At 34.2% G+C, this 24,648-nt stretch overlaps 12 protein-coding genes and 3 pseudogenes across 12 annotated transcripts; 12 read left to right on the top strand and 3 right to left on the bottom strand.

Annotated features, from left to right (window-relative positions):
- Positions 1 to 1,719: 1,719 nt before the first annotated feature.
- Positions 1,720 to 1,842, bottom strand: LOC145839622 (5S ribosomal RNA; annotated as a pseudogene).
- Positions 1,843 to 4,303: 2,461 nt separating this feature from the next.
- LOC145839463 (histone H3) lies at positions 4,304 to 4,714 on the top strand. The gene has a single exon (XM_082947033.1). It carries the CDS (start codon positions 4,304 to 4,306, stop codon positions 4,712 to 4,714), a length of 411 nt encoding a protein of 136 aa, XP_082803159.1.
- Positions 4,715 to 4,903: 189 nt separating this feature from the next.
- Positions 4,904 to 5,215, top strand: LOC145838805 (histone H4-like). Its single transcript, XM_082946429.1, has one exon. It carries the CDS (start codon positions 4,904 to 4,906, stop codon positions 5,213 to 5,215), a length of 312 nt encoding a protein of 103 aa, XP_082802555.1.
- A 194-nt stretch (positions 5,216 to 5,409) lies between these two features.
- LOC145838804 (histone H2A) lies at positions 5,410 to 5,790 on the top strand. The gene has a single exon (XM_082946428.1). The coding sequence runs from the start codon at positions 5,410 to 5,412 to the stop codon at positions 5,788 to 5,790; it is 381 nt and encodes a 126-aa protein (XP_082802554.1).
- A 159-nt stretch (positions 5,791 to 5,949) lies between these two features.
- LOC145838482 (histone H2B type 1-K-like) lies at positions 5,950 to 6,309 on the top strand. Its single transcript, XM_082946085.1, has one exon. It carries the CDS (start codon positions 5,950 to 5,952, stop codon positions 6,307 to 6,309), a length of 360 nt encoding a protein of 119 aa, XP_082802211.1.
- A 3,600-nt stretch (positions 6,310 to 9,909) lies between these two features.
- Positions 9,910 to 10,032, bottom strand: LOC145839620 (5S ribosomal RNA; annotated as a pseudogene).
- Positions 10,033 to 12,493: 2,461 nt separating this feature from the next.
- LOC145839572 (histone H3) lies at positions 12,494 to 12,904 on the top strand. Its single transcript, XM_082947184.1, has one exon. It carries the CDS (start codon positions 12,494 to 12,496, stop codon positions 12,902 to 12,904), a length of 411 nt encoding a protein of 136 aa, XP_082803310.1.
- A 189-nt stretch (positions 12,905 to 13,093) lies between these two features.
- On the top strand, positions 13,094 to 13,405 carry LOC145838803 (histone H4-like). Its single transcript, XM_082946427.1, has one exon. The coding sequence runs from the start codon at positions 13,094 to 13,096 to the stop codon at positions 13,403 to 13,405; it is 312 nt and encodes a 103-aa protein (XP_082802553.1).
- A 194-nt stretch (positions 13,406 to 13,599) lies between these two features.
- On the top strand, positions 13,600 to 13,980 carry LOC145838802 (histone H2A). Its single transcript, XM_082946426.1, has one exon. It carries the CDS (start codon positions 13,600 to 13,602, stop codon positions 13,978 to 13,980), a length of 381 nt encoding a protein of 126 aa, XP_082802552.1.
- A 159-nt stretch (positions 13,981 to 14,139) lies between these two features.
- Positions 14,140 to 14,499, top strand: LOC145838483 (histone H2B type 1-K-like). The gene has a single exon (XM_082946086.1). It carries the CDS (start codon positions 14,140 to 14,142, stop codon positions 14,497 to 14,499), a length of 360 nt encoding a protein of 119 aa, XP_082802212.1.
- Positions 14,500 to 18,096: 3,597 nt separating this feature from the next.
- On the bottom strand, positions 18,097 to 18,219 carry LOC145839618 (5S ribosomal RNA; annotated as a pseudogene).
- A 2,460-nt stretch (positions 18,220 to 20,679) lies between these two features.
- LOC145839573 (histone H3) lies at positions 20,680 to 21,090 on the top strand. Its single transcript, XM_082947185.1, has one exon. The coding sequence runs from the start codon at positions 20,680 to 20,682 to the stop codon at positions 21,088 to 21,090; it is 411 nt and encodes a 136-aa protein (XP_082803311.1).
- Positions 21,091 to 21,279: 189 nt separating this feature from the next.
- LOC145838801 (histone H4-like) lies at positions 21,280 to 21,591 on the top strand. The gene has a single exon (XM_082946424.1). The coding sequence runs from the start codon at positions 21,280 to 21,282 to the stop codon at positions 21,589 to 21,591; it is 312 nt and encodes a 103-aa protein (XP_082802550.1).
- Positions 21,592 to 21,785: 194 nt separating this feature from the next.
- LOC145838800 (histone H2A) lies at positions 21,786 to 22,166 on the top strand. The gene has a single exon (XM_082946423.1). It carries the CDS (start codon positions 21,786 to 21,788, stop codon positions 22,164 to 22,166), a length of 381 nt encoding a protein of 126 aa, XP_082802549.1.
- Positions 22,167 to 22,325: 159 nt separating this feature from the next.
- LOC145838484 (histone H2B type 1-K-like) lies at positions 22,326 to 22,685 on the top strand. The gene has a single exon (XM_082946087.1). The coding sequence runs from the start codon at positions 22,326 to 22,328 to the stop codon at positions 22,683 to 22,685; it is 360 nt and encodes a 119-aa protein (XP_082802213.1).
- The last annotated feature ends 1,963 nt before the right edge of the window (positions 22,686 to 24,648 follow it).

The raw sequence follows: 24,648 nt of genomic DNA, 5'->3' as shown, positions 1-24,648 counted from the left end.
GTATTTAGTTTATTTAAAAAATACTGTTCTACGTCACTGTAAAAAGTATTAGATTTTAAATGAAAATAATACATTAAATTATAATAAAACAAACTTAACTTTGGATATTAACAATTACAATCTAATAAACCAGTAGTTTCTAAAATTTATTATTTCTTTTTATTACAATGCAACTCAAACTAAGTAAAACAGTTTAAAATACAATTAACAACAGAAGCTGTTCAAACCAAAATAAAAAAATCAACAAAACTGCAATTTCAGTACAACAACCATCATGTATTACAACCGAATTCTTTTTACAAAGCTTTTTATTGAACTCAAATTGTTCACAGATTTATCAAGTTGAAAATTAGTTTAGCTTTGGGTCTAATTTATGTTGTATCGTTTCAGAAAATAACTTTAACTAAAACACATTTAAAACATGCATTACAACTCATAAATACATAAACAAAAAACAACATATATGCATCACAACATGAACGAAAAAGAACATTTCGAATCTATAACTTTAAAAAGCTTACATCTTTTAGTTGATCTAGCATTGCTTATAGCTTTATCAAGTTAATCTAATGTAATCAGGACAACCAGCTTATTTAACCAGCTTTAAAGTCTACTAAGCAGTGTTAAACAAGCTTTAACTAAACAACAAAAATGTGCAACTCAACCAACTTTGTGGTGGTAAAAGATCAAAAGTAAGAGTTAGAGCTAGTTGAATGACACATTTTACTTCTAAATAATATTTTTTCTGTCTTTTCTTTTGTCACCTAGATATGCATACTTACTATTGCCTTTGTACTTTTACTGGACATTCTAAGCAACTTTTAATAAGAGAGCTAGTTATGTTTTGAAAGTATTGCCTAAATCGTGGAATAAGTTTTGTTAACTAGTTGTAATTTGATGTTTCATAAAAAGCTTCAACTAACTTAAACGTGTTGTCCAAAGGCTTTTTCTTGTTAACTTCTTTATTTAGACAAAAAAAAAATTCTCAATTATGCTTACTTCGTAGACTTTTTTTTTAATTTAATAAATACTAAACTTTATTTTTAAAACTTGTTCTACGTCACTATAAAAAGTAATTTCATTATGGAATGAAAATAAAACAGTTAGTTTTAATAAATTTCGTATTATTTTAAAAAATACTTGAACAGTAGAGGTTTATTCATGAAAATTATACTGATCATGCTTATCAAAATGTATTTTCAAAAATAAATAAATGTAAACAACAGTGATTGTTCTAAAGAAAAAAAACGACCAAAAAGCATTCAATTTCAGTACAACTGTCATGAATAGCAAAGTTGAATTTTTTTTTTACAAATCTTAGACTTGTTTTATTAAACTTAGTTGCTTATGGATTTTTAACATAAAACATCAACGCGTAAAAAAACCAATAGCTGAAACATTATGCAAAGGAAAAGAAGTAAACAGCTTTGTAACTTTATTGAAGACTGTGTATGAGACAACTTGATAACTAAAAACTACTGCAACTGTTTATTTCAAGTTATATTTGTTAAAAGTCTAGAGCAGAACGAAACGCTTTTAAGAAATAAAGTTATGGCTTTTATATAAATAGCAAAATGAAAGCAACAGACAAAATAAGTCTACAACTAAATGACAGTCTAGTTAGTGTGTCATTTATTATTGAAAAATGTTTAAGATAAACTAGAAACTTTCATAATAAGTATGAAGAATAAATCCAACAAATAAGTGCTTGAAAATAAAAGCCTACGGCACGCGGTATTCCCAAGCGGTCACCCATCTAAGTACTAACCTTTAAGCCCGACACTTTTTTAACTTCCCAGATCGGACGAGATGGGGTGTGTTCAGTGTGGTATGGTCGTAGGCGTTCGAAAACGATAAAAAGTTGTTATAAACCAATGAACTGTCTGAAACTTGTAGCTTATTTGCTTAAGTGTTTCTTATGTTTAGAGCTAACTTTGTTCTAACTAACAAATAATTTAAGTTTTTCTTGCCTTTACTTATTTTTTTTTTATTTGCTTCAAAGTAAGCTTCGTAAAACTGTTCAGCTATGATAGTACGAGTGCAAAAGCAACGTACAGTTTTCAAATAAGTAAATACCCTGTTTTAAAAGGAAAAGACACAAAAATCAAACAAACACATTAGCTAATTGTTAACATGTTAGAAATTTAAATGCTGTTGTTACAACAGAAGTGCTCAAAACACCTGAGAATAAAGAATACATTTTGAAATTACATTTATATCAAGTTAGAGTTGATTTAACAACCTTTTTTAAAATATACCACAGCAAAACATTTAGTCAACTGTCTAAATTGTGCAGAACATTGTAATGAATCTAGTTTTTATTACACTTAGAAACTACTTTAAGCAGTAAATCAATTAAAGTTTATTTAAACAAATCTTCACTTAGTAAACATAAACACTTCTATCATTATGCAGTCATTTTTGAACTGTACTTTTGTTACTTTTAAAATTAGCCTAACCTCTTTTTTTAAGTAAAGTTCTTCGTCTCAAAATAAGCAACTCTTTTAAACTTCATATTGAAATTTCGGTCCTTTTCTTTGAACATAAGTGAACAGTACTGATATTCATTTAAGTGCAAGTTATTTCGTCTTGTTTTGGAAAGTTACGATCAAATCCATTTGTTCGCTTTCTTTTCATGAAATCTACAAAGAAAAAGTTCTTAGTTCAGCTTCGAGTATAACAAATAAAACGTTGTTAAAAAATCAAAACAACTGTGTAATAGTTTTAAAAAGTTGTTTCAAATTTTTCTAACTGTGAAATACTAGTAACTAGTTGGGACTGTTTTATATAACAAGTTAAACATTAGTTTCTAGCTTTTTAACAAGTTTTGTATGGCTACTGTTCAGAACATTTTTGAAGTTACTAGTATGTGGAAGAACAAATTCAAAACTTATGAACTTAAGTTTTTTTATGTGGTTTAGTACTGCCATTTTGAATATAAGTATACTTAAAGTAATGATAACTTGTAAAGTATCATAAATTAAATACTTGTGTTTGTTTATGAATTACTTTTTACTAACCAGCACAGTTAAAGTTGTAATCAAGTTAAACATACTTAATGGGTTTTACAATTGACAAAACCGAATGAAATTAAAATAATAAAACTTAACTTAAGCTTGAAGTGGAAAAAATACTTGTGCTTGTCTAAAATCTTACAGTTTTAAGTTTGCAGCTGAAGAAAACTAAACCGGATGTGTAGTAATGTATTTTGTTTCATTTGAGGTTTATATTATTAAATGCAGAGGTGTGCTGTAACTTTTAGACTGTTTTTCTGGACCTTTAAAGCTAAGCTTTAAAAAAAACTCTGTTTCCGACCAGGCTAAGTCTGGTTTCTTTGTCACTGGAATGTTTTTGACGTTCGTAAAAAAATAACTATGCTTTTATGAGCATATGCGCTTTAAACTCACATGATAATGCTCGTATTAATCAGTAAAAGGTACTTCACAAAGTAAAACTGCTCAACAGTCAATTCGTCACAGTCAGTAACTACTAAAAGTATTGTTTCGGTTGCTTTAAAATACATACAAAATGTCTACCACAGCAGTAGCAGCACCAGCAGTAGCAGCGGCGGCGGCCGCAGCCAAGGCCAGGTCTTCCAAGAGACCAAGCGCCAAGAAGGCAGAACACCCGACTTACAGGGAGATGATTAGCTCTGCCCTGGGAGCAATGAAGGAACGAAAAGGTACATCCCGCCAGAAGATACAAAAATATATCGCGGACACCTACAAGCTTGACCTCTCAGCTTCTAATTCTCACTTGAAGAGAGCACTTACCAGCGGCGTGACCAAAGGTTCTTTTCTCCAGACTACTGGAAAAGGCGCTTCCGGCTCGTTCAAGCTTGCTCCAATGCCAGCTGCTGGTCCCAAGAAGAGGACAAAAAAAGTAGCTAAAAAGCCAGCAGTAAAGAAGGCCGCAGCAAAGAAACGAGTAAAGAAGTGTGCTCCCAAGAAGGCAGCGAAAAAACCAGCAGCCAAAAAGCGACCTGCTAAAAAGTGTGCTCCTAAGAAAGCAGCATCTAAAAAAGCTGCAAGCAAGAAGAAGAAAGTAACCAAGAAGAAGCCGGTAGCCAAAAAAGCATCTAAGAAGGCAAGTACCAAGAAGAGCTGTAAAAAATAAGTTGTTCTTTTACCCAAGGTCCTTTTCAGGACCACTCAATCAAAATATTAACAAAACATGAAATGCTAATAACAACAGTAAATTAAAAGTATGCAAATTAGTCAATGAGATACAGCGGAATCGCTTGCGTCCGTGTCTCCGTAAACAGTATATATACAGTCTTCCAGCGTATAGCTACATTATCAAAATGGCTCGTACCAAGCAAACCGCTCGCAAGTCAACCGGAGGCAAGGCTCCAAGGAAACAGCTCGCCACTAAGGCCGCTCGCAAGAGCGCACCCGCTACCGGAGGTGTGAAGAAGCCTCATCGCTACAGGCCCGGCACAGTTGCTCTGAGAGAAATCAGACGCTACCAGAAGTCAACTGAGCTTCTTTTGCGCAAGTTGCCTTTCCAGCGTCTTGTACGTGAAATAGCTCAAGACTTCAAAACTGACTTGAGGTTCCAAAGCAGTGCCGTAATGGCTTTGCAGGAAGCGAGCGAGGCCTACCTCGTTGGTTTGTTCGAAGACACTAACCTTTGCGCGATCCACGCCAAGCGTGTGACAATCATGCCCAAAGACATCCAGCTCGCCAGGAGAATGCGTGGCGAAAGAGCTTAAGCATTAGCTAAAACCGGTCCTTTTCAGGGCCACTTTTAAACTTTGTTTGATAGTGAGAAAAAATAAACCAAACGAAAGAATGTAAGTTAGAGACTTTTCTGAGTATGCAAATTAGTTTAGTAGTAACCGTACGCGTCCGTAACAGCTTATAAATAAACTCGACGGACTGACGAAAACACTATATTCAACATGTCTGGACGCGGCAAAGGGGGTAAAGGCTTGGGAAAAGGAGGTGCTAAGCGCCATCGCAAAGTACTTCGCGACAACATCCAAGGCATCACTAAGCCTGCAATCCGCCGTTTGGCTCGCCGAGGCGGAGTGAAGCGAATCTCGGGACTGATTTATGAAGAAACGAGAGGCGTCATGAAAGTTTTCTTGGAAAATGTTATTCGCGATGCAGTAACATACACAGAGCACGCCAAGCGCAAGACCGTCACAGCACTTGACGTCGTATACGCACTCAAGCGTCAAGGAAGAACCTTGTACGGCTTCGGTGGCTAAACATTTAGCAAACTCGGTCCTTTTTAGGACCACCCATTTCAAAATCAAATTTCTTCAACACTGCTGAACAAACATTTTGACAAGATTAAAGAGCAGCTACGACATATGCAAATTAGTTGTTCGTTCGACGCGGTTAGGTTTGAGTTTTATACAGAGCTGTGCGAGCATCTTGGCACAATCATTCGAACAACAAGATGTCGGGACGTGGTAAAGGATCAAAACTCAAATCTAAGCCGAAGAGCAGGTCTTCTCGTGCAGGACTGCAGTTTCCAGTCGGTCGCGTGCACCGCCTGTTGCGCACTGGCAACTACAGCCAAAGAGTCGGAGCTGGTGCTCCAGTTTATCTGGCTGCCGTTCTCGAGTATTTGAGCGCAGAAGTGCTCGAGCTTGCCGGTAACGCTGCTCGTGACAACAAGAAAAGCAGGATCATTCCCCGCCATTTGCAACTAGCTATCCGCAACGACGAAGAGTTGAACAAACTTCTCGGCGGCGTCACTATTGCTCAAGGAGGTGTTCTTCCAAACATCCAGGCAGTATTATTGCCCAAGAAGACCGCTTCAAAAAAATCAGCCTAAGTTGAAACAAACCAGGTCCTTTTCAGGACCACCTAAAAATATTTACGACAAACGAGAGAATCATAAAATGAGAGAGGCTGTCGTTCGCGTACGGAAATGCTAATTTGCATAAACTTTCAGTATATAAGCTGGCGCCGAGACTGAAGTTCACACATCATCATGACCGCAACCAAAGGCGCGAAGAAGTCAGTAGCCAAGACCACCCCGGTCGACGGCAAGAAGAAGCGAAGGAGGAGGCACAAAGAAAGCTTTGGCATCTACGTGTACAAAGTTTTGAAGCAAGTGCACCCCGACACCGGAATTTCCAGCAAGGCGATGGGAATCATGAACTCATTTGTCAACGACATCTTCGAGCGCATTGCAGCAGAGGCTTCACGTTTGGCTCATTACAACAAGAGGTCAACTGTGAGCAGCCGCGAAATTCAAACTGCTGTCAGGCTCTTGCTCCCCGGCGAGTTGTCAAAGCACGCAGTTTCAGAGGGAACTAAAGCTGTTACCAAGTACACCAGCTCAAAATAAATGCTCAACAACCGGTCCTTTTTAGGACCACCATTTGAACAAAACCGGCTATTGATATCTACTTAAAGTACAAGCCACAAATTGATAATTGTACAAACAAACTGGTTGTTATAAGAATTAAAAGATCAAACACTTTAGTTGTTTGATTTAAAATTTGTCGTACTTTCAAGTTTTAATCTTATGGTTACCATTGCTCAAGTCTAATTTGAAAAAACAGTAGTATATGTAAAAAAGGATTTAACTAACTTCAATACGTTGTCCGTGAACTTTTTTTTTTCTATACAACTTCTTGTTCATTTGTTGAATTTCTGTTAAAACATTCAGTAAATAAGTGTTTAAAAAAAATAATACAGTAACGTATACTTAACTTATACCAAAAAAAACCTTAGTTTTTGTTACATTTTTAAGTTGTTGTTGTTGATTATCAGCAACACAACAAAGGTTTAACTTTTAAACGTCTTCTTTTTATCAACTTAAATGCAGTTAAAACCATGTAAAATGTTTTAAAAAGTTATAAGTATATAAATAGAAATAAAAGTTCAGAACAAAAGATAACAAATGTGAATTTCAAACACATTTAAGTATTCCCACCTACAAGGCTGACATCTATTTAGCTTATTTAAGATATCATTTCAAGCCAAAACATCACCCTATGATACAAACCAACTCATTAGCTTAAACACGGTTAAAAAATGCTTGTTTTATTATTTTCATGGTAAAGTTACTTGTTTAGACTAGGTGTTAGACAACTTGATGTAACAACTACTGTAATTGAATGCTTAACATAATTAACTAACTTGGATGTCTTTTTCTTCTTGATATCTTTTTTTTTCTAAGAACTCTATCTTATTCGTTCTTACTTTGTGCACTTTTCTTAAACATTCAATAATTATTTGTTTTTTAACTTATTAAAAAAAGTTACGCTACGTCACTTTAAAAACTATTTATATTTTTCAATGAAAATAGTACACTTAAATAGTAATAAGAATAAAACTTACTTTGGTTTATCAACAAAGTATGTTTTCAATTGTTAACAACAAACAATATTTGTTTCACAAAAAATATAGTTTAATTACAACTAACACGATTAAAAACATGCATAGTAATTTAAAAATCATACATTAAAATACATAAATGTAAACAACATCGATTGTTCAAAGAAAAACAACACTATAAACAAGTACGCGATTTACCAAAACAAAAATAGCTGAAATAGTTGATGAAAGCTTATCATTAAAACTTTTATTTTACAAAGCTGACATCTATTTAGTTTGTTTTTGATTGCTTAATTAGTCGAATACATGAAAGAACTCAATTTTTAAGCTGAAAGGAAAAGAAGTAACAGCTTGTCACCACTCATTTGTATTACTTGTTACAACTATATGTGAGACAACTTGATGACTTAAAACGACTTTTACAGTCTATAGTCATTTCTGTTATAAGTCTAAAGTGATAAGGACCACCAACTGATTCAACCAGATATCAATGTCCACTAAGCAGCATTAAACAAGCTCTAACTAGACGACAAAAACGAACCAAACTTAATGTTTTTTGTGCTGGTAAAAGGTGAGTTAGAATGTTTGTATAAAACAGTTTACTTCTAACTTATACTTTTGTGTTTTAACTTTTTGTCACATACTTGTATTTACAATTGTTTTTGTTCTCTTACATGACATTTTAAACTACTTTTGAGGAGGGAGCTAGTTGTATTTAAAAACCATTGCTTAAGTCTGTTACATTACAAATAAATATACGTTTCGCAGAAAGCTTCAACTAACTTGATTTTTGTGTCCATAAGATTTTCTTGTAAACTTCTTTCTTTAAACAAAACTTATTCCCGTTATGCTTATTTTGTATACTTCTTTTTGTAAAATTGAAAAAGTATTTAGTTTATTTAAAAAATACTGTTCTACGTCACTGTAAAAAGTATTAGATTTTAAATGAAAATAATACATTAAATTATAATAAAACAAACTTAACTTTGGATATTAACAATTACAATCTAATAAACCAGTAGTTTCTAAAATTTATTATTTCTTTTTATTACAATGCAACTCAAACTAAGTAAAACAGTTTAAAATACAATTAACAACAGAAGCTGTTCAAACCAAAATAAAAAAATCAACAAAACTGCAATTTCAGTACAACAACCATCATGTATTACAACCGAATTCTTTTTACAAAGCTTTTTATTGAACTCAAATTGTTCACAGATTTATCAAGTTGAAAATTAGTTTAGCTTTGGGTCTAATTTATGTTGTATCGTTTCAGAAAATAACTTTAACTAAAACACATTTAAAACATGCATTACAACTCATAAATACATAAACAAAAAACAACATATATGCATCACAACATGAACGAAAAAGAACATTTCGAATCTATAACTTTAAAAAGCTTACATCTTTTAGTTGATCTAGCATTGCTTATAGCTTTATCAAGTTAATCTAATGTAATCAGGACAACCAGCTTATTTAACCAGCTTTAAAGTCTACTAAGCAGTGTTAAACAAGCTTTAACTAAACAACAAAAATGTGCAACTCAACCAACTTTGTGGTGGTAAAAGATCAAAAGTAAGAGTTAGAGCTAGTTGAATGACACATTTTACTTCTAAATAATATTTTTTCTGTCTTTTCTTTTGTCACCTAGATATGCATACTTACTATTGCCTTTGTACTTTTACTGGACATTCTAAGCAACTTTTAATAAGAGAGCTAGTTATGTTTTGAAAGTATTGCCTAAATCGTGGAATAAGTTTTGTTAACTAGTTGTAATTTGATGTTTCATAAAAAGCTTCAACTAACTTAAACGTGTTGTCCAAAGGCTTTTTCTTGTTAACTTCTTTATTTAGACAAAAAAAAAATTCTCAATTATGCTTACTTCGTAGACTTTTTTTTTAATTTAATAAATACTAAACTTTATTTTTAAAACTTGTTCTACGTCACTATAAAAAGTAATTTCATTATGGAATGAAAATAAAACAGTTAGTTTTAATAAATTTCGTATTATTTTAAAAAATACTTGAACAGTAGAGGTTTATTCATGAAAATTATACTGATCATGCTTATCAAAATGTATTTTCAAAAATAAATAAATGTAAACAACAGTGATTGTTCTAAAGAAAAAAAACGACCAAAAAGCATTCAATTTCAGTACAACTGTCATGAATAGCAAAGTTGAATTTTTTTTTTACAAATCTTAGACTTGTTTTATTAAACTTAGTTGCTTATGGATTTTTAACATAAAACATCAACGCGTAAAAAAACCAATAGCTGAAACATTATGCAAAGGAAAAGAAGTAAACAGCTTTGTAACTTTATTGAAGACTGTGTATGAGACAACTTGATAACTAAAAACTACTGCAACTGTTTATTTCAAGTTATATTTGTTAAAAGTCTAGAGCAGAACGAAACGCTTTTAAGAAATAAAGTTATGGCTTTTATATAAATAGCAAAATGAAAGCAACAGACAAAATAAGTCTACAACTAAATGACAGTCTAGTTAGTGTGTCATTTATTATTGAAAAATGTTTAAGATAAACTAGAAACTTTCATAATAAGTATGAAGAATAAATCCAACAAATAAGTGCTTGAAAATAAAAGCCTACGGCACGCGGTATTCCCAAGCGGTCACCCATCTAAGTACTAACCTTTAAGCCCGACACTTTTTTAACTTCCCAGATCGGACGAGATGGGGTGTGTTCAGTGTGGTATGGTCGTAGGCGTTCGAAAACGATAAAAAGTTGTTATAAACCAATGAACTGTCTGAAACTTGTAGCTTATTTGCTTAAGTGTTTCTTATGTTTAGAGCTAACTTTGTTCTAACTAACAAATAATTTAAGTTTTTCTTGCCTTTACTTATTTTTTTTTTATTTGCTTCAAAGTAAGCTTCGTAAAACTGTTCAGCTATGATAGTACGAGTGCAAAAGCAACGTACAGTTTTCAAATAAGTAAATACCCTGTTTTAAAAGGAAAAGACACAAAAATCAAACAAACACATTAGCTAATTGTTAACATGTTAGAAATTTAAATGCTGTTGTTACAACAGAAGTGCTCAAAACACCTGAGAATAAAGAATACATTTTGAAATTACATTTATATCAAGTTAGAGTTGATTTAACAACCTTTTTTAAAATATACCACAGCAAAACATTTAGTCAACTGTCTAAATTGTGCAGAACATTGTAATGAATCTAGTTTTTATTACACTTAGAAACTACTTTAAGCAGTAAATCAATTAAAGTTTATTTAAACAAATCTTCACTTAGTAAACATAAACACTTCTATCATTATGCAGTCATTTTTGAACTGTACTTTTGTTACTTTTAAAATTAGCCTAACCTCTTTTTTTAAGTAAAGTTCTTCGTCTCAAAATAAGCAACTCTTTTAAACTTCATATTGAAATTTCGGTCCTTTTCTTTGAACATAAGTGAACAGTACTGATATTCATTTAAGTGCAAGTTATTTCGTCTTGTTTTGGAAAGTTACGATCAAATCCATTTGTTCGCTTTCTTTTCATGAAATCTACAAAGAAAAAGTTCTTAGTTCAGCTTCGAGTATAACAAATAAAACGTTGTTAAAAAATCAAAACAACTGTGTAATAGTTTTAAAAAGTTGTTTCAAATTTTTCTAACTGTGAAATACTAGTAACTAGTTGGGACTGTTTTATATAACAAGTTAAACATTAGTTTCTAGCTTTTTAACAAGTTTTGTATGGCTACTGTTCAGAACATTTTTGAAGTTACTAGTATGTGGAAGAACAAATTCAAAACTTATGAACTTAAGTTTTTTTATGTGGTTTAGTACTGCCATTTTGAATATAAGTATACTTAAAGTAATGATAACTTGTAAAGTATCATAAATTAAATACTTGTGTTTGTTTATGAATTACTTTTTACTAACCAGCACAGTTAAAGTTGTAATCAAGTTAAACATACTTAATGGGTTTTACAATTGACAAAACCGAATGAAATTAAAATAATAAAACTTAACTTAAGCTTGAAGTGGAAAAAATACTTGTGCTTGTCTAAAATCTTACAGTTTTAAGTTTGCAGCTGAAGAAAACTAAACCGGATGTGTAGTAATGTATTTTGTTTCATTTGAGGTTTATATTATTAAATGCAGAGGTGTGCTGTAACTTTTAGACTGTTTTTCTGGACCTTTAAAGCTAAGCTTTAAAAAAAACTCTGTTTCCGACCAGGCTAAGTCTGGTTTCTTTGTCACTGGAATGTTTTTGACGTTCGTAAAAAAATAACTATGCTTTTATGAGCATATGCGCTTTAAACTCACATGATAATGCTCGTATTAATCAGTAAAAGGTACTTCACAAAGTAAAACTGCTCAACAGTCAATTCGTCACAGTCAGTAACTACTAAAAGTATTGTTTCGGTTGCTTTAAAATACATACAAAATGTCTACCACAGCAGTAGCAGCACCAGCAGTAGCAGCGGCGGCGGCCGCAGCCAAGGCCAGGTCTTCCAAGAGACCAAGCGCCAAGAAGGCAGAACACCCGACTTACAGGGAGATGATTAGCTCTGCCCTGGGAGCAATGAAGGAACGAAAAGGTACATCCCGCCAGAAGATACAAAAATATATCGCGGACACCTACAAGCTTGACCTCTCAGCTTCTAATTCTCACTTGAAGAGAGCACTTACCAGCGGCGTGACCAAAGGTTCTTTTCTCCAGACTACTGGAAAAGGCGCTTCCGGCTCGTTCAAGCTTGCTCCAATGCCAGCTGCTGGTCCCAAGAAGAGGACAAAAAAAGTAGCTAAAAAGCCAGCAGTAAAGAAGGCCGCAGCAAAGAAACGAGTAAAGAAGTGTGCTCCCAAGAAGGCAGCGAAAAAACCAGCAGCCAAAAAGCGACCTGCTAAAAAGTGTGCTCCTAAGAAAGCAGCATCTAAAAAAGCTGCAAGCAAGAAGAAGAAAGTAACCAAGAAGAAGCCGGTAGCCAAAAAAGCATCTAAGAAGGCAAGTACCAAGAAGAGCTGTAAAAAATAAGTTGTTCTTTTACCCAAGGTCCTTTTCAGGACCACTCAATCAAAATATTAACAAAACATGAAATGCTAATAACAACAGTAAATTAAAAGTATGCAAATTAGTCAATGAGATACAGCGGAATCGCTTGCGTCCGTGTCTCCGTAAACAGTATATATACAGTCTTCCAGCGTATAGCTACATTATCAAAATGGCTCGTACCAAGCAAACCGCTCGCAAGTCAACCGGAGGCAAGGCTCCAAGGAAACAGCTCGCCACTAAGGCCGCTCGCAAGAGCGCACCCGCTACCGGAGGTGTGAAGAAGCCTCATCGCTACAGGCCCGGCACAGTTGCTCTGAGAGAAATCAGACGCTACCAGAAGTCAACTGAGCTTCTTTTGCGCAAGTTGCCTTTCCAGCGTCTTGTACGTGAAATAGCTCAAGACTTCAAAACTGACTTGAGGTTCCAAAGCAGTGCCGTAATGGCTTTGCAGGAAGCGAGCGAGGCCTACCTCGTTGGTTTGTTCGAAGACACTAACCTTTGCGCGATCCACGCCAAGCGTGTGACAATCATGCCCAAAGACATCCAGCTCGCCAGGAGAATGCGTGGCGAAAGAGCTTAAGCATTAGCTAAAACCGGTCCTTTTCAGGGCCACTTTTAAACTTTGTTTGATAGTGAGAAAAAATAAACCAAACGAAAGAATGTAAGTTAGAGACTTTTCTGAGTATGCAAATTAGTTTAGTAGTAACCGTACGCGTCCGTAACAGCTTATAAATAAACTCGACGGACTGACGAAAACACTATATTCAACATGTCTGGACGCGGCAAAGGAGGTAAAGGCTTGGGAAAAGGAGGTGCTAAGCGCCATCGCAAAGTACTTCGCGACAACATCCAAGGCATCACTAAGCCTGCAATCCGCCGTTTGGCTCGCCGAGGCGGAGTGAAGCGAATCTCGGGACTGATTTATGAAGAAACGAGAGGCGTCATGAAAGTTTTCTTGGAAAATGTTATTCGCGATGCAGTAACATACACAGAGCACGCCAAGCGCAAGACCGTCACAGCACTTGACGTCGTATACGCACTCAAGCGTCAAGGAAGAACCTTGTACGGCTTCGGTGGCTAAACATTTAGCAAACTCGGTCCTTTTTAGGACCACCCATTTCAAAATCAAATTTCTTCAACACTGCTGAACAAACATTTTGACAAGATTAAAGAGCAGCTACGACATATGCAAATTAGTTGTTCGTTCGACGCGGTTAGGTTTGAGTTTTATACAGAGCTGTGCGAGCATCTTGGCACAATCATTCGAACAACAAGATGTCGGGACGTGGTAAAGGATCAAAACTCAAATCTAAGCCGAAGAGCAGGTCTTCTCGTGCAGGACTGCAGTTTCCAGTCGGTCGCGTGCACCGCCTGTTGCGCACTGGCAACTACAGCCAAAGAGTCGGAGCTGGTGCTCCAGTTTATCTGGCTGCCGTTCTCGAGTATTTGAGCGCAGAAGTGCTCGAGCTTGCCGGTAACGCTGCTCGTGACAACAAGAAAAGCAGGATCATTCCCCGCCATTTGCAACTAGCTATCCGCAACGACGAAGAGTTGAACAAACTTCTCGGCGGCGTCACTATTGCTCAAGGAGGTGTTCTTCCAAACATCCAGGCAGTATTATTGCCCAAGAAGACCGCTTCAAAAAAATCAGCCTAAGTTGAAACAAACCAGGTCCTTTTCAGGACCACCTAAAAATATTTACGACAAACGAGAGAATCATAAAATGAGAGAGGCTGTCGTTCGCGTACGGAAATGCTAATTTGCATAAACTTTCAGTATATAAGCTGGCGCCGAGACTGAAGTTCACACATCATCATGACCGCAACCAAAGGCGCGAAGAAGTCAGTAGCCAAGACCACCCCGGTCGACGGCAAGAAGAAGCGAAGGAGGAGGCACAAAGAAAGCTTTGGCATCTACGTGTACAAAGTTTTGAAGCAAGTGCACCCCGACACCGGAATTTCCAGCAAGGCGATGGGAATCATGAACTCATTTGTCAACGACATCTTCGAGCGCATTGCAGCAGAGGCTTCACGTTTGGCTCATTACAACAAGAGGTCAACTGTGAGCAGCCGCGAAATTCAAACTGCTGTCAGGCTCTTGCTCCCCGGCGAGTTGTCAAAGCACGCAGTTTCAGAGGGAACTAAAGCTGTTACCAAGTACACCAGCTCAAAATAAATGCTCAACAACCGGTCCTTTTTAGGACCACCATTTGAACAAAACCGGCTATTGATATCTACTTAAAGTACAAGCCACAAATTGATAATTGTACAAACAAACTGGTTGTTATAAGAATTAAAAGATCAAACACTTTAGTTGTTTGATTTAAAATTTGTCGTACTTTCAAGTTTTAATCTTATGGTTACCATTGCTCAAGTCTAATTTGAAAAAACAGTAGTATATGTAAAAAAGGATTTAACTAACTTCAATACGTTGTCCGTGAACTTTTTTTTTTCTATACAACTTCTTGTTCATTTGTTGAATTTCTGTTAAAACATTCAGTAAATAAGTGTTTAAAAAAAATAATACAGTAACGTATACTTAACTTATACCAAAAAAAACCTTAGTTTTTGTTACATTTTTAAGTTGTTGTTGTTGATTATCAGCAACACAACAAAGGTTTAACTTTTAAACGTCTTCTTTTTATCAACTTAAATGCAGTTAAAACCATGTAAAATGTTTTAAAAAGTTATAAGTATATAAATAGAAATAAAAGTTCAGAACAAAAGATAACAAATGTGAATTTCAAACACATTTAAGTATTCCCACCTACAAGGCTGACATCTATTTAGCTTATTTAAGATATCATTTCAAGCCAAAACATCACCCTATGATACAAACCAACTCATTAGCTTAAACACGGTTAAAAAATGCTTGTTTTATTATTTTCATGGTAAAGTTACTTGTTTAGACTAGGTGTTAGACAACTTGATGTAACAACTACTGTAATTGAATGCTTAACATAATTAACTAACTTGGATGTCTTTTTCTTCTTGATATCTTTTTTTTTCTAAGAACTCTATCTTATTCGTTCTTACTTTGTGCACTTTTCTTAAACATTCAATAATTATTTGTTTTTTAACTTATTAAAAAAAGTTACGCTACGTCACTTTAAAAACTATTTATATTTTTCAATGAAAATAGTACACTTAAATAGTAATAAGAATAAAACTTACTTTGGTTTATCAACAAAGTATGTTTTCAATTGTTAACAACAAACAATATTTGTTTCACAAAAAATATAGTTTAATTACAACTAAAATTAAAAACATGCATAGTAATTTAAAAATCATACATTAAAATACATAAATGTAAACAACATCGATTGTTCAAAGAAAAACAACACTATAAACAAGTACGCGATTTACCAAAACAAAAATAGCTGAAATAGTTGATGAAAGCTTATCATTAAAACTTTTATTTTACAAAGCTGACATCTATTTAGTTTGTTTTTGATTGCTTAATTAGTCGAATACATGAAAGAACTCAATTTTTAAGCTGAAAGGAAAAGAAGTAACAGCTTGTCACCACTCATTTGTATTACTTGTTACAACTATATGTGAGACAACTTGATGACTTAAAACGACTTTTACAGTCTATAGTCATTTCTGTTATAAGTCTAAAGTGATAAGGACCACCAACTGATTCAACCAGATATCAATGTCCACTAAGCAGCATTAAACAAGCTCTAACTAGACGACAAAAACGAACCAAACTTAATGTTTTTTGTGCTGGTAAAAGGTGAGTTAGAATGTTTGTATAAAACAGTTTACTTCTAACTTATACTTTTGTGTTTTAACTTTTTGTCACATACTTGTATTTACAATTGTTTTTGTTCTCTTACATGACATTTTAAACTACTTTTGAGGAGGGAGCTAGTTGTATTTAAAAACCATTGCTTAAGTCTGTTACATTACAAATAAATATACGTTTCGCAGAAAGCTTCAACTAACTTGATTTTTGTGTCCATAAGATTTTCTTGTAAACTTCTTTCTTTAAACAAAACTTATTCCCGTTATGCTTATTTTGTATACTTCTTTTTGTAAAATTGAAAAAGTATTTAGTTTATTTAAAAAATACTGTTCTACGTCACTGTAAAAAGTATTAGATTTTAAATGAAAATAATACATTAAATTATAATAAAACAAACTTAACTTTGGATATTAACAATTACAATCTAATAAACCAGTAGTTTCTAAAATTTATTATTTCTTTTTATTACAATGCAACTCAAACTAAGTAAAACAGTTTAAAATACAATTAACAACAGAAGCTGTTCAAACCAAAATAAAAAAATCAACAAAACTGCAATTTCAGTACAACAACCATCATGTATTACAACCGAATTCTTTTTACAAAGCTTTTTATTGAACTCAAATTGTTCACAGATTTATCAAGTTGAAAATTAGTTTAGCTTTGGGTCTAATTTATGTTGTATCGTTTCAGAAAATAACTTTAACTAAAACACATTTAAAACATGCATTACAACTCATAAATACATAAACAAAAAACAACATATATGCATCACAACATGAACGAAAAAGAACATTTCGAATCTATAACTTTAAAAAGCTTACATCTTTTAGTTGATCTAGCATTGCTTATAGCTTTATCAAGTTAATCTAATGTAATCAGGACAACCAGCTTATTTAACCAGCTTTAAAGTCTACTAAGCAGTGTTAAACAAGCTTTAACTAAACAACAAAAATGTGCAACTCAACCAACTTTGTGGTGGTAAAAGATCAAAAGTAAGAGTTAGAGCTAGTTGAATGACACATTTTACTTCTAAATAATATTTTTTCTGTCTTTTCTTTTGTCACCTAGATATGCATACTTACTATTGCCTTTGTACTTTTACTGGACATTCTAAGCAACTTTTAATAAGAGAGCTAGTTATGTTTTGAAAGTATTGCCTAAATCGTGGAATAAGTTTTGTTAACTAGTTGTAATTTGATGTTTCATAAAAAGCTTCAACTAACTTAAACGTGTTGTCCAAAGGCTTTTTCTTGTTAACTTCTTTATTTAGACAAAAAAAAAATTCTCAATTATGCTTACTTCGTAGACTTTTTTTTTAATTTAATAAATACTAAACTTTATTTTTAAAACTTGTTCTACGTCACTATAAAAAGTAATTTCATTATGGAATGAAAATAAAACAGTTAGTTTTAATAAATTTCGTATTATTTTAAAAAATACTTGAACAGTAGAGGTTTATTCATGAAAATTATACTGATCATGCTTATCAAAATGTATTTTCAAAAATAAATAAATGTAAACAACAGTGATTGTTCTAAAGAAAAAAAACGACCAAAAAGCATTCAATTTCAGTACAACTGTCATGAATAGCAAAGTTGAATTTTTTTTTTACAAATCTTAGACTTGTTTTATTAAACTTAGTTGCTTATGGATTTTTAACATAAAACATCAACGCGTAAAAAAACCAATAGCTGAAACATTATGCAAAGGAAAAGAAGTAAACAGCTTTGTAACTTTATTGAAGACTGTGTATGAGACAACTTGATAACTAAAAACTACTGCAACTGTTTATTTCAAGTTATATTTGTTAAAAGTCTAGAGCAGAACGAAACGCTTTTAAGAAATAAAGTTATGGCTTTTATATAAATAGCAAAATGAAAGCAACAGACAAAATAAGTCTACAACTAAATGACAGTCTAGTTAGTGTGTCATTTATTATTAAAAAATGTTTAAGATAAACTAGAAACTTTCATAATAAGTATGAAGAATAAATCCAACAAATAAGTGCTTGAAAATAAAAGCCTACGGCACGCGGTATTCCCAAGCGGTCACCCATCTAAGTACTAACCTTTAAGCCCGACACTTTTTTAACTTCCCAGATCGGACGAGATGGGGTGTGTTCAGTGTGGTATGGTCGTAGGCGTTCGAAAACGATAAAAAGTTGTTATAAACCAATGAACTGTCTGAAACTTGTAGCTTATTTGCTTAAGTGTTTCTTATGTTTAGAGCTAACTTTGTTCTAACTAACAAATAATTTAAGTTTTTCTTGCCTTTACTTATTTTTTTTTATTTGCTTCAAAGTAAGCTTCGTAAAACTGTTCAGCTATGATAGTACGAGTGCAAAAGCAACGTACAGTTTTCAAATAAGTAAATACCCTGTTTTAAAAGGAAAAGACACAAAAATCAAACAAACACATTAGCTAATTGTTAACATGTTAGAAATTTAAATGCTGTTGTTACAACAGAAGTGCTCAAAACACCTGAGAATAAAGAATACATTTTGAAATTACATTTATATCAAGTTAGAGTTGATTTAACAACCTTTTTTAAAATATACCACAGCAAAACATTTAGTCAACTGTCTAAATTGTGCAGAACATTGTAATGAATCTAGTTTTTATTACACTTAGAAACTACTTTAAGCAGTAAATCAATTAAAGTTTATTTAAACAAATCTTCACTTAGTAAACATAAACACTTCTATCATTATGCAGTCATTTTTGAACTGTACTTTTGTTACTTTTAAAATTAGCCTAACCTCTTTTTTTAAGTAAAGTTCTTCGTCTCAAAATAAGCAACTCTTTTAAACTTCATATTGAAATTTCGGTCCTTTTCTTTGAACATAAGTGAACAGTACTGATATTCATTTAAGTGCAAGTTATTTCGTCTTGTTTTGGAAAGTTACGATCAAATCCATTTGTTCGCTTTCTTTTCATGAAATCTACAAAGAAAAAGTTCTTAGTTCAGCTTCGAGTATAACAAATAAAACGTTGTTAAAAAATCAAAACAACTGTGTAATAGTTTTAAAAAGTTGTTTCAAATTTTTCTAACTGTGAAATACTAGTAACTAGTTGGGACTGTTTTATATAACAAGTTAAACATTAGTTTCTAGCTTTTTAACAAGTTTTGTATGGCTACTGTTCAGAACATTTTTGAAGTTACTAGTATGTGGAAGAACAAATTCAAAACTTATGAACTTAAGTTTTTTTATGTGGTTTAGTACTGCCATTTTGAATATAAGTATACTTAAAGTAATGATAACTTGTAAAGTATCATAAATTAAATACTTGTGTTTGTTTATGAATTACTTTTTACTAACCAGCACAGTTAAAGTTGTAATCAAGTTAAACATACTTAATGGGTTTTACAATTGACAAAACCGAATGAAATTAAAATAATAAAACTTAACTTAAGCTTGAAGTGGAAAAAATACTTGTGCTTGTCTAAAATCTTACAGTTTTAAGTTTGCAGCTGAAGAAAACTAAACCGGATGTGTAGTAATGTATTTTGTTTCATTTGAGGTTTATATTATTAAATGCAGAGGTGTGCTGTAACTTTTAGACTGTTTTTCTGGACCTTTAAAGCTAAGCTTTAAAAAAAACTCTGTTTCCGACCAGGCTAAGTCTGGTTTCTTTGTCACTGGAATGTTTTTGACGTTCGTAAAAAAATAACTATGCTTTTATGAGCATATGCGCTTTAAACTCACATGATAATGCTCGTATTAATCAGTAAAAGGTACTTCACAAAGTAAAACTGCTCAACAGTCAATTCGTCACAGTCAGTAACTACTAAAAGTATTGTTTCGGTTGCTTTAAAATACATACAAAATGTCTACCACAGCAGTAGCAGCACCAGCAGTAGCAGCGGCGGCGGCCGCAGCCAAGGCCAGGTCTTCCAAGAGACCAAGCGCCAAGAAGGCAGAACACCCGACTTACAGGGAGATGATTAGCTCTGCCCTGGGAGCAATGAAGGAACGAAAAGGTACATCCCGCCAGAAGATACAAAAATATATCGCGGACACCTACAAGCTTGACCTCTCAGCTTCTAATTCTCACTTGAAGAGAGCACTTACCAGCGGCGTGACCAAAGGTTCTTTTCTCCAGACTACTGGAAAAGGCGCTTCCGGCTCGTTCAAGCTTGCTCCAATGCCAGCTGCTGGTCCCAAGAAGAGGACAAAAAAAGTAGCTAAAAAGCCAGCAGTAAAGAAGGCCGCAGCAAAGAAACGAGTAAAGAAGTGTGCTCCCAAGAAGGCAGCGAAAAAACCAGCAGCCAAAAAGCGACCTGCTAAAAAGTGTGCTCCTAAGAAAGCAGCATCTAAAAAAGCTGCAAGCAAGAAGAAGAAAGTAACCAAGAAGAAGCCGGTAGCCAAAAAAGCATCTAAGAAGGCAAGTACCAAGAAGAGCTGTAAAAAATAAGTTGTTCTTTTACCCAAGGTCCTTTTCAGGACCACTCAATCAAAATATTAACAAAACATGAAATGCTAATAACAACAGTAAATTAAAAGTATGCAAATTAGTCAATGAGATACAGCGGAATCGCTTGCGTCCGTGTCTCCGTAAACAGTATATATACAGTCTTCCAGCGTATAGCTACATTATCAAAATGGCTCGTACCAAGCAAACCGCTCGCAAGTCAACCGGAGGCAAGGCTCCAAGGAAACAGCTCGCCACTAAGGCCGCTCGCAAGAGCGCACCCGCTACCGGAGGTGTGAAGAAGCCTCATCGCTACAGGCCCGGCACAGTTGCTCTGAGAGAAATCAGACGCTACCAGAAGTCAACTGAGCTTCTTTTGCGCAAGTTGCCTTTCCAGCGTCTTGTACGTGAAATAGCTCAAGACTTCAAAACTGACTTGAGGTTCCAAAGCAGTGCCGTAATGGCTTTGCAGGAAGCGAGCGAGGCCTACCTCGTTGGTTTGTTCGAAGACACTAACCTTTGCGCGATCCACGCCAAGCGTGTGACAATCATGCCCAAAGACATCCAGCTCGCCAGGAGAATGCGTGGCGAAAGAGCTTAAGCATTAGCTAAAACCGGTCCTTTTCAGGGCCACTTTTAAACTTTGTTTGATAGTGAGAAAAAATAAACCAAACGAAAGAATGTAAGTTAGAGACTTTTCTGAGTATGCAAATTAGTTTAGTAGTAACCGTACGCGTCCGTAACAGCTTATAAATAAACTCGACGGACTGACGAAAACACTATATTCAACATGTCTGGACGCGGCAAAGGAGGTAAAGGCTTGGGAAAAGGAGGTGCTAAGCGCCATCGCAAAGTACTTCGCGACAACATCCAAGGCATCACTAAGCCTGCAATCCGCCGTTTGGCTCGCCGAGGCGGAGTGAAGCGAATCTCGGGACTGATTTATGAAGAAACGAGAGGCGTCATGAAAGTTTTCTTGGAAAATGTTATTCGCGATGCAGTAACATACACAGAGCACGCCAAGCGCAAGACCGTCACAGCACTTGACGTCGTATACGCACTCAAGCGTCAAGGAAGAACCTTGTACGGCTTCGGTGGCTAAACATTTAGCAAACTCGGTCCTTTTTAGGACCACCCATTTCAAAATCAAATTTCTTCAACACTGCTGAACAAACATTTTGACAAGATTAAAGAGCAGCTACGACATATGCAAATTAGTTGTTCGTTCGACGCGGTTAGGTTTGAGTTTTATACAGAGCTGTGCGAGCATCTTGGCACAATCATTCGAACAACAAGATGTCGGGACGTGGTAAAGGATCAAAACTCAAATCTAAGCCGAAGAGCAGGTCTTCTCGTGCAGGACTGCAGTTTCCAGTCGGTCGCGTGCACCGCCTGTTGCGCACTGGCAACTACAGCCAAAGAGTCGGAGCTGGTGCTCCAGTTTATCTGGCTGCCGTTCTCGAGTATTTGAGCGCAGAAGTGCTCGAGCTTGCCGGTAACGCTGCTCGTGACAACAAGAAAAGCAGGATCATTCCCCGCCATTTGCAACTAGCTATCCGCAACGACGAAGAGTTGAACAAACTTCTCGGCGGCGTCACTATTGCTCAAGGAGGTGTTCTTCCAAACATCCAGGCAGTATTATTGCCCAAGAAGACCGCTTCAAAAAAATCAGCCTAAGTTAAAACAAACCAGGTCCTTTTCAGGACCACCTAAAAATATTTACGACAAACGAGAGAATCATAAAATGAGAGAGGCTGTCGTTCGCGTACGGAAATGCTAATTTGCATAAACTTTCAGTATATAAGCTGGCGCCGAGACTGAAGTTCACACATCATCATGACCGCAACCAAAGGCGCGAAGAAGTCAGTAGCCAAGACCACCCCGGTCGACGGCAAGAAGAAGCGAAGGAGGAGGCACAAAGAAAGCTTTGGCATCTACGTGTACAAAGTTTTGAAGCAAGTGCACCCCGACACCGGAATTTCCAGCAAGGCGATGGGAATCATGAACTCATTTGTCAACGACATCTTCGAGCGCATTGCAGCAGAGGCTTCACGTTTGGCTCATTACAACAAGAGGTCAACTGTGAGCAGCCGCGAAATTCAAACTGCTGTCAGGCTCTTGCTCCCCGGCGAGTTGTCAAAGCACGCAGTTTCAGAGGGAACTAAAGCTGTTACCAAGTACACCAGCTCAAAATAAATGCTCAACAACCGGTCCTTTTTAGGACCACCATTTGAACAAAACCGGCTATTGATATCTACTTAAAGTACAAGCCACAAATTGATAATTGTACAAACAAACTGGTTGTTATAAGAATTAAAAGATCAAACACTTTAGTTGTTTGATTTAAAATTTGTCGTACTTTCAAGTTTTAATCTTATGGTTACCATTGCTCAAGTCTAATTTGAAAAAACAGTAGTATATGTAAAAAAGGATTTAACTAACTTCAATACGTTGTCCGTGAACTTTTTTTTTTCTATACAACTTCTTGTTCATTTGTTGAATTTCTGTTAAAACATTCAGTAAATAAGTGTTTAAAAAAAATAATACAGTAACGTATACTTAACTTATACCAAAAAAAACCTTAGTTTTTGTTACATTTTTAAGTTGTTGTTGTTGATTATCAGCAACACAACAAAGGTTTAACTTTTAAACGTCTTCTTTTTATCAACTTAAATGCAGTTAAAACCATGTAAAATGTTTTAAAAAGTTATAAGTATATAAATAGAAATAAAAGTTCAGAACAAAAGATAACAAATGTGAATTTCAAACACATTTAAGTATTCCCACCTACAAGGCTGACATCTATTTAGCTTATTTAAGATATCATTTCAAGCCAAAACATCACCCTATGATACAAACCAACTCATTAGCTTAAACACGGTTAAAAAATGCTTGTTTTATTATTTTCATGGTAAAGTTACTTGTTTAGACTAGGTGTTAGACAACTTGATGTAACAACTACTGTAATTGAATGCTTAACATAATTAACTAACTTGGATGTCTTTTTCTTCTTGATATCTTTTTTTTTCTAAGAACTCTATCTTATTCGTTCTTACTTTGTGCACTTTTCTTAAACATTCAATAATTATTTGTTTTTTAACTTATTAAAAAAAGTTACGCTACGTCACTTTAAAAACTATTTATATTTTTCAATGAAAATAGTACACTTAAATAGTAATAAGAATAAAACTTACTTTGGTTTATCAACAAAGTATGTTTTCAATTGTTAACAACAAACAATATTTGTTTCACAAAAAATATAGTTTAATTACAACTAACACGATTAAAAACATGCATAGTAATTTAAAAATCATACATTAAAATACATAAATGTAAACAACATCGATTGTTCAAAGAAAAACAACACTATAAACAAGTACGCGATTTACCAAAACAAAAATAGCTGAAATAGTTGATGAAAGCTTATCATTAAAACTTTTATTTTACAAAGCTGACATCTATTTAGTTTGTTTTTGATTGCTTAATTAGTCGAATACATGAAAGAACTCAATTTTTAAGCTGAAAGGAAAAGAAGTAACAGCTTGTCACCACTCATTTGTATTACTTGTTACAACTATATGTGAGACAACTTGATGACTTAAAACGACTTTTACAGTCTATAGTCATTTCTGTTATAAGTCTAAAGTGATAAGGACCACCAACTGATTCAACCAGATATCAATGTCCACTAAGCAGCATTAAACAAGCTCTAACTAGACGACAAAAACGAACCAAACTTAATGTTTTTTGTGCTGGTAAAAGGTGAGTTAGAATGTTTGTATAAAACAGTTTACTTCTAACTTATACTTTTGTGTTTTAACTTTTTGTCACATACTTGTATTTACAATTGTTTTTGTTCTCTTACATGACATTTTAAACTACTTTTGAGGAGGGAGCTAGTTGTATTTAAAAACCATTGCTTAAGTCTTTTACATTACAAATAAATATACGTTTCGCAGAAAGCTTCAACTAACTTGATTTTTGTGTCCATAAGATTTTCTTGTAAACTTCTTTCTTTAAACAAAACTTATTCCCGTTATGCTTATTTTGTATACTTCTTTTTGTAAAATTGAAAAAGTATTTAGTTTATTTAAAAAATACTGTTCTACGTCACTGTAAAAAGTATTAGATTTTAAATGAAAATAATACATTAAATTAT

Source organism: Thalia democratica, chromosome 6 (genome assembly GCF_965202585.1).
Source record: "Thalia democratica chromosome 6, ktThaDemo2.hap1.1, whole genome shotgun sequence".
Lineage (NCBI taxonomy): Eukaryota > Metazoa > Chordata > Thaliacea > Salpida > Salpidae > Thalia > Thalia democratica.
This window is presented reverse-complemented; position numbering and strand designations above follow the sequence as displayed.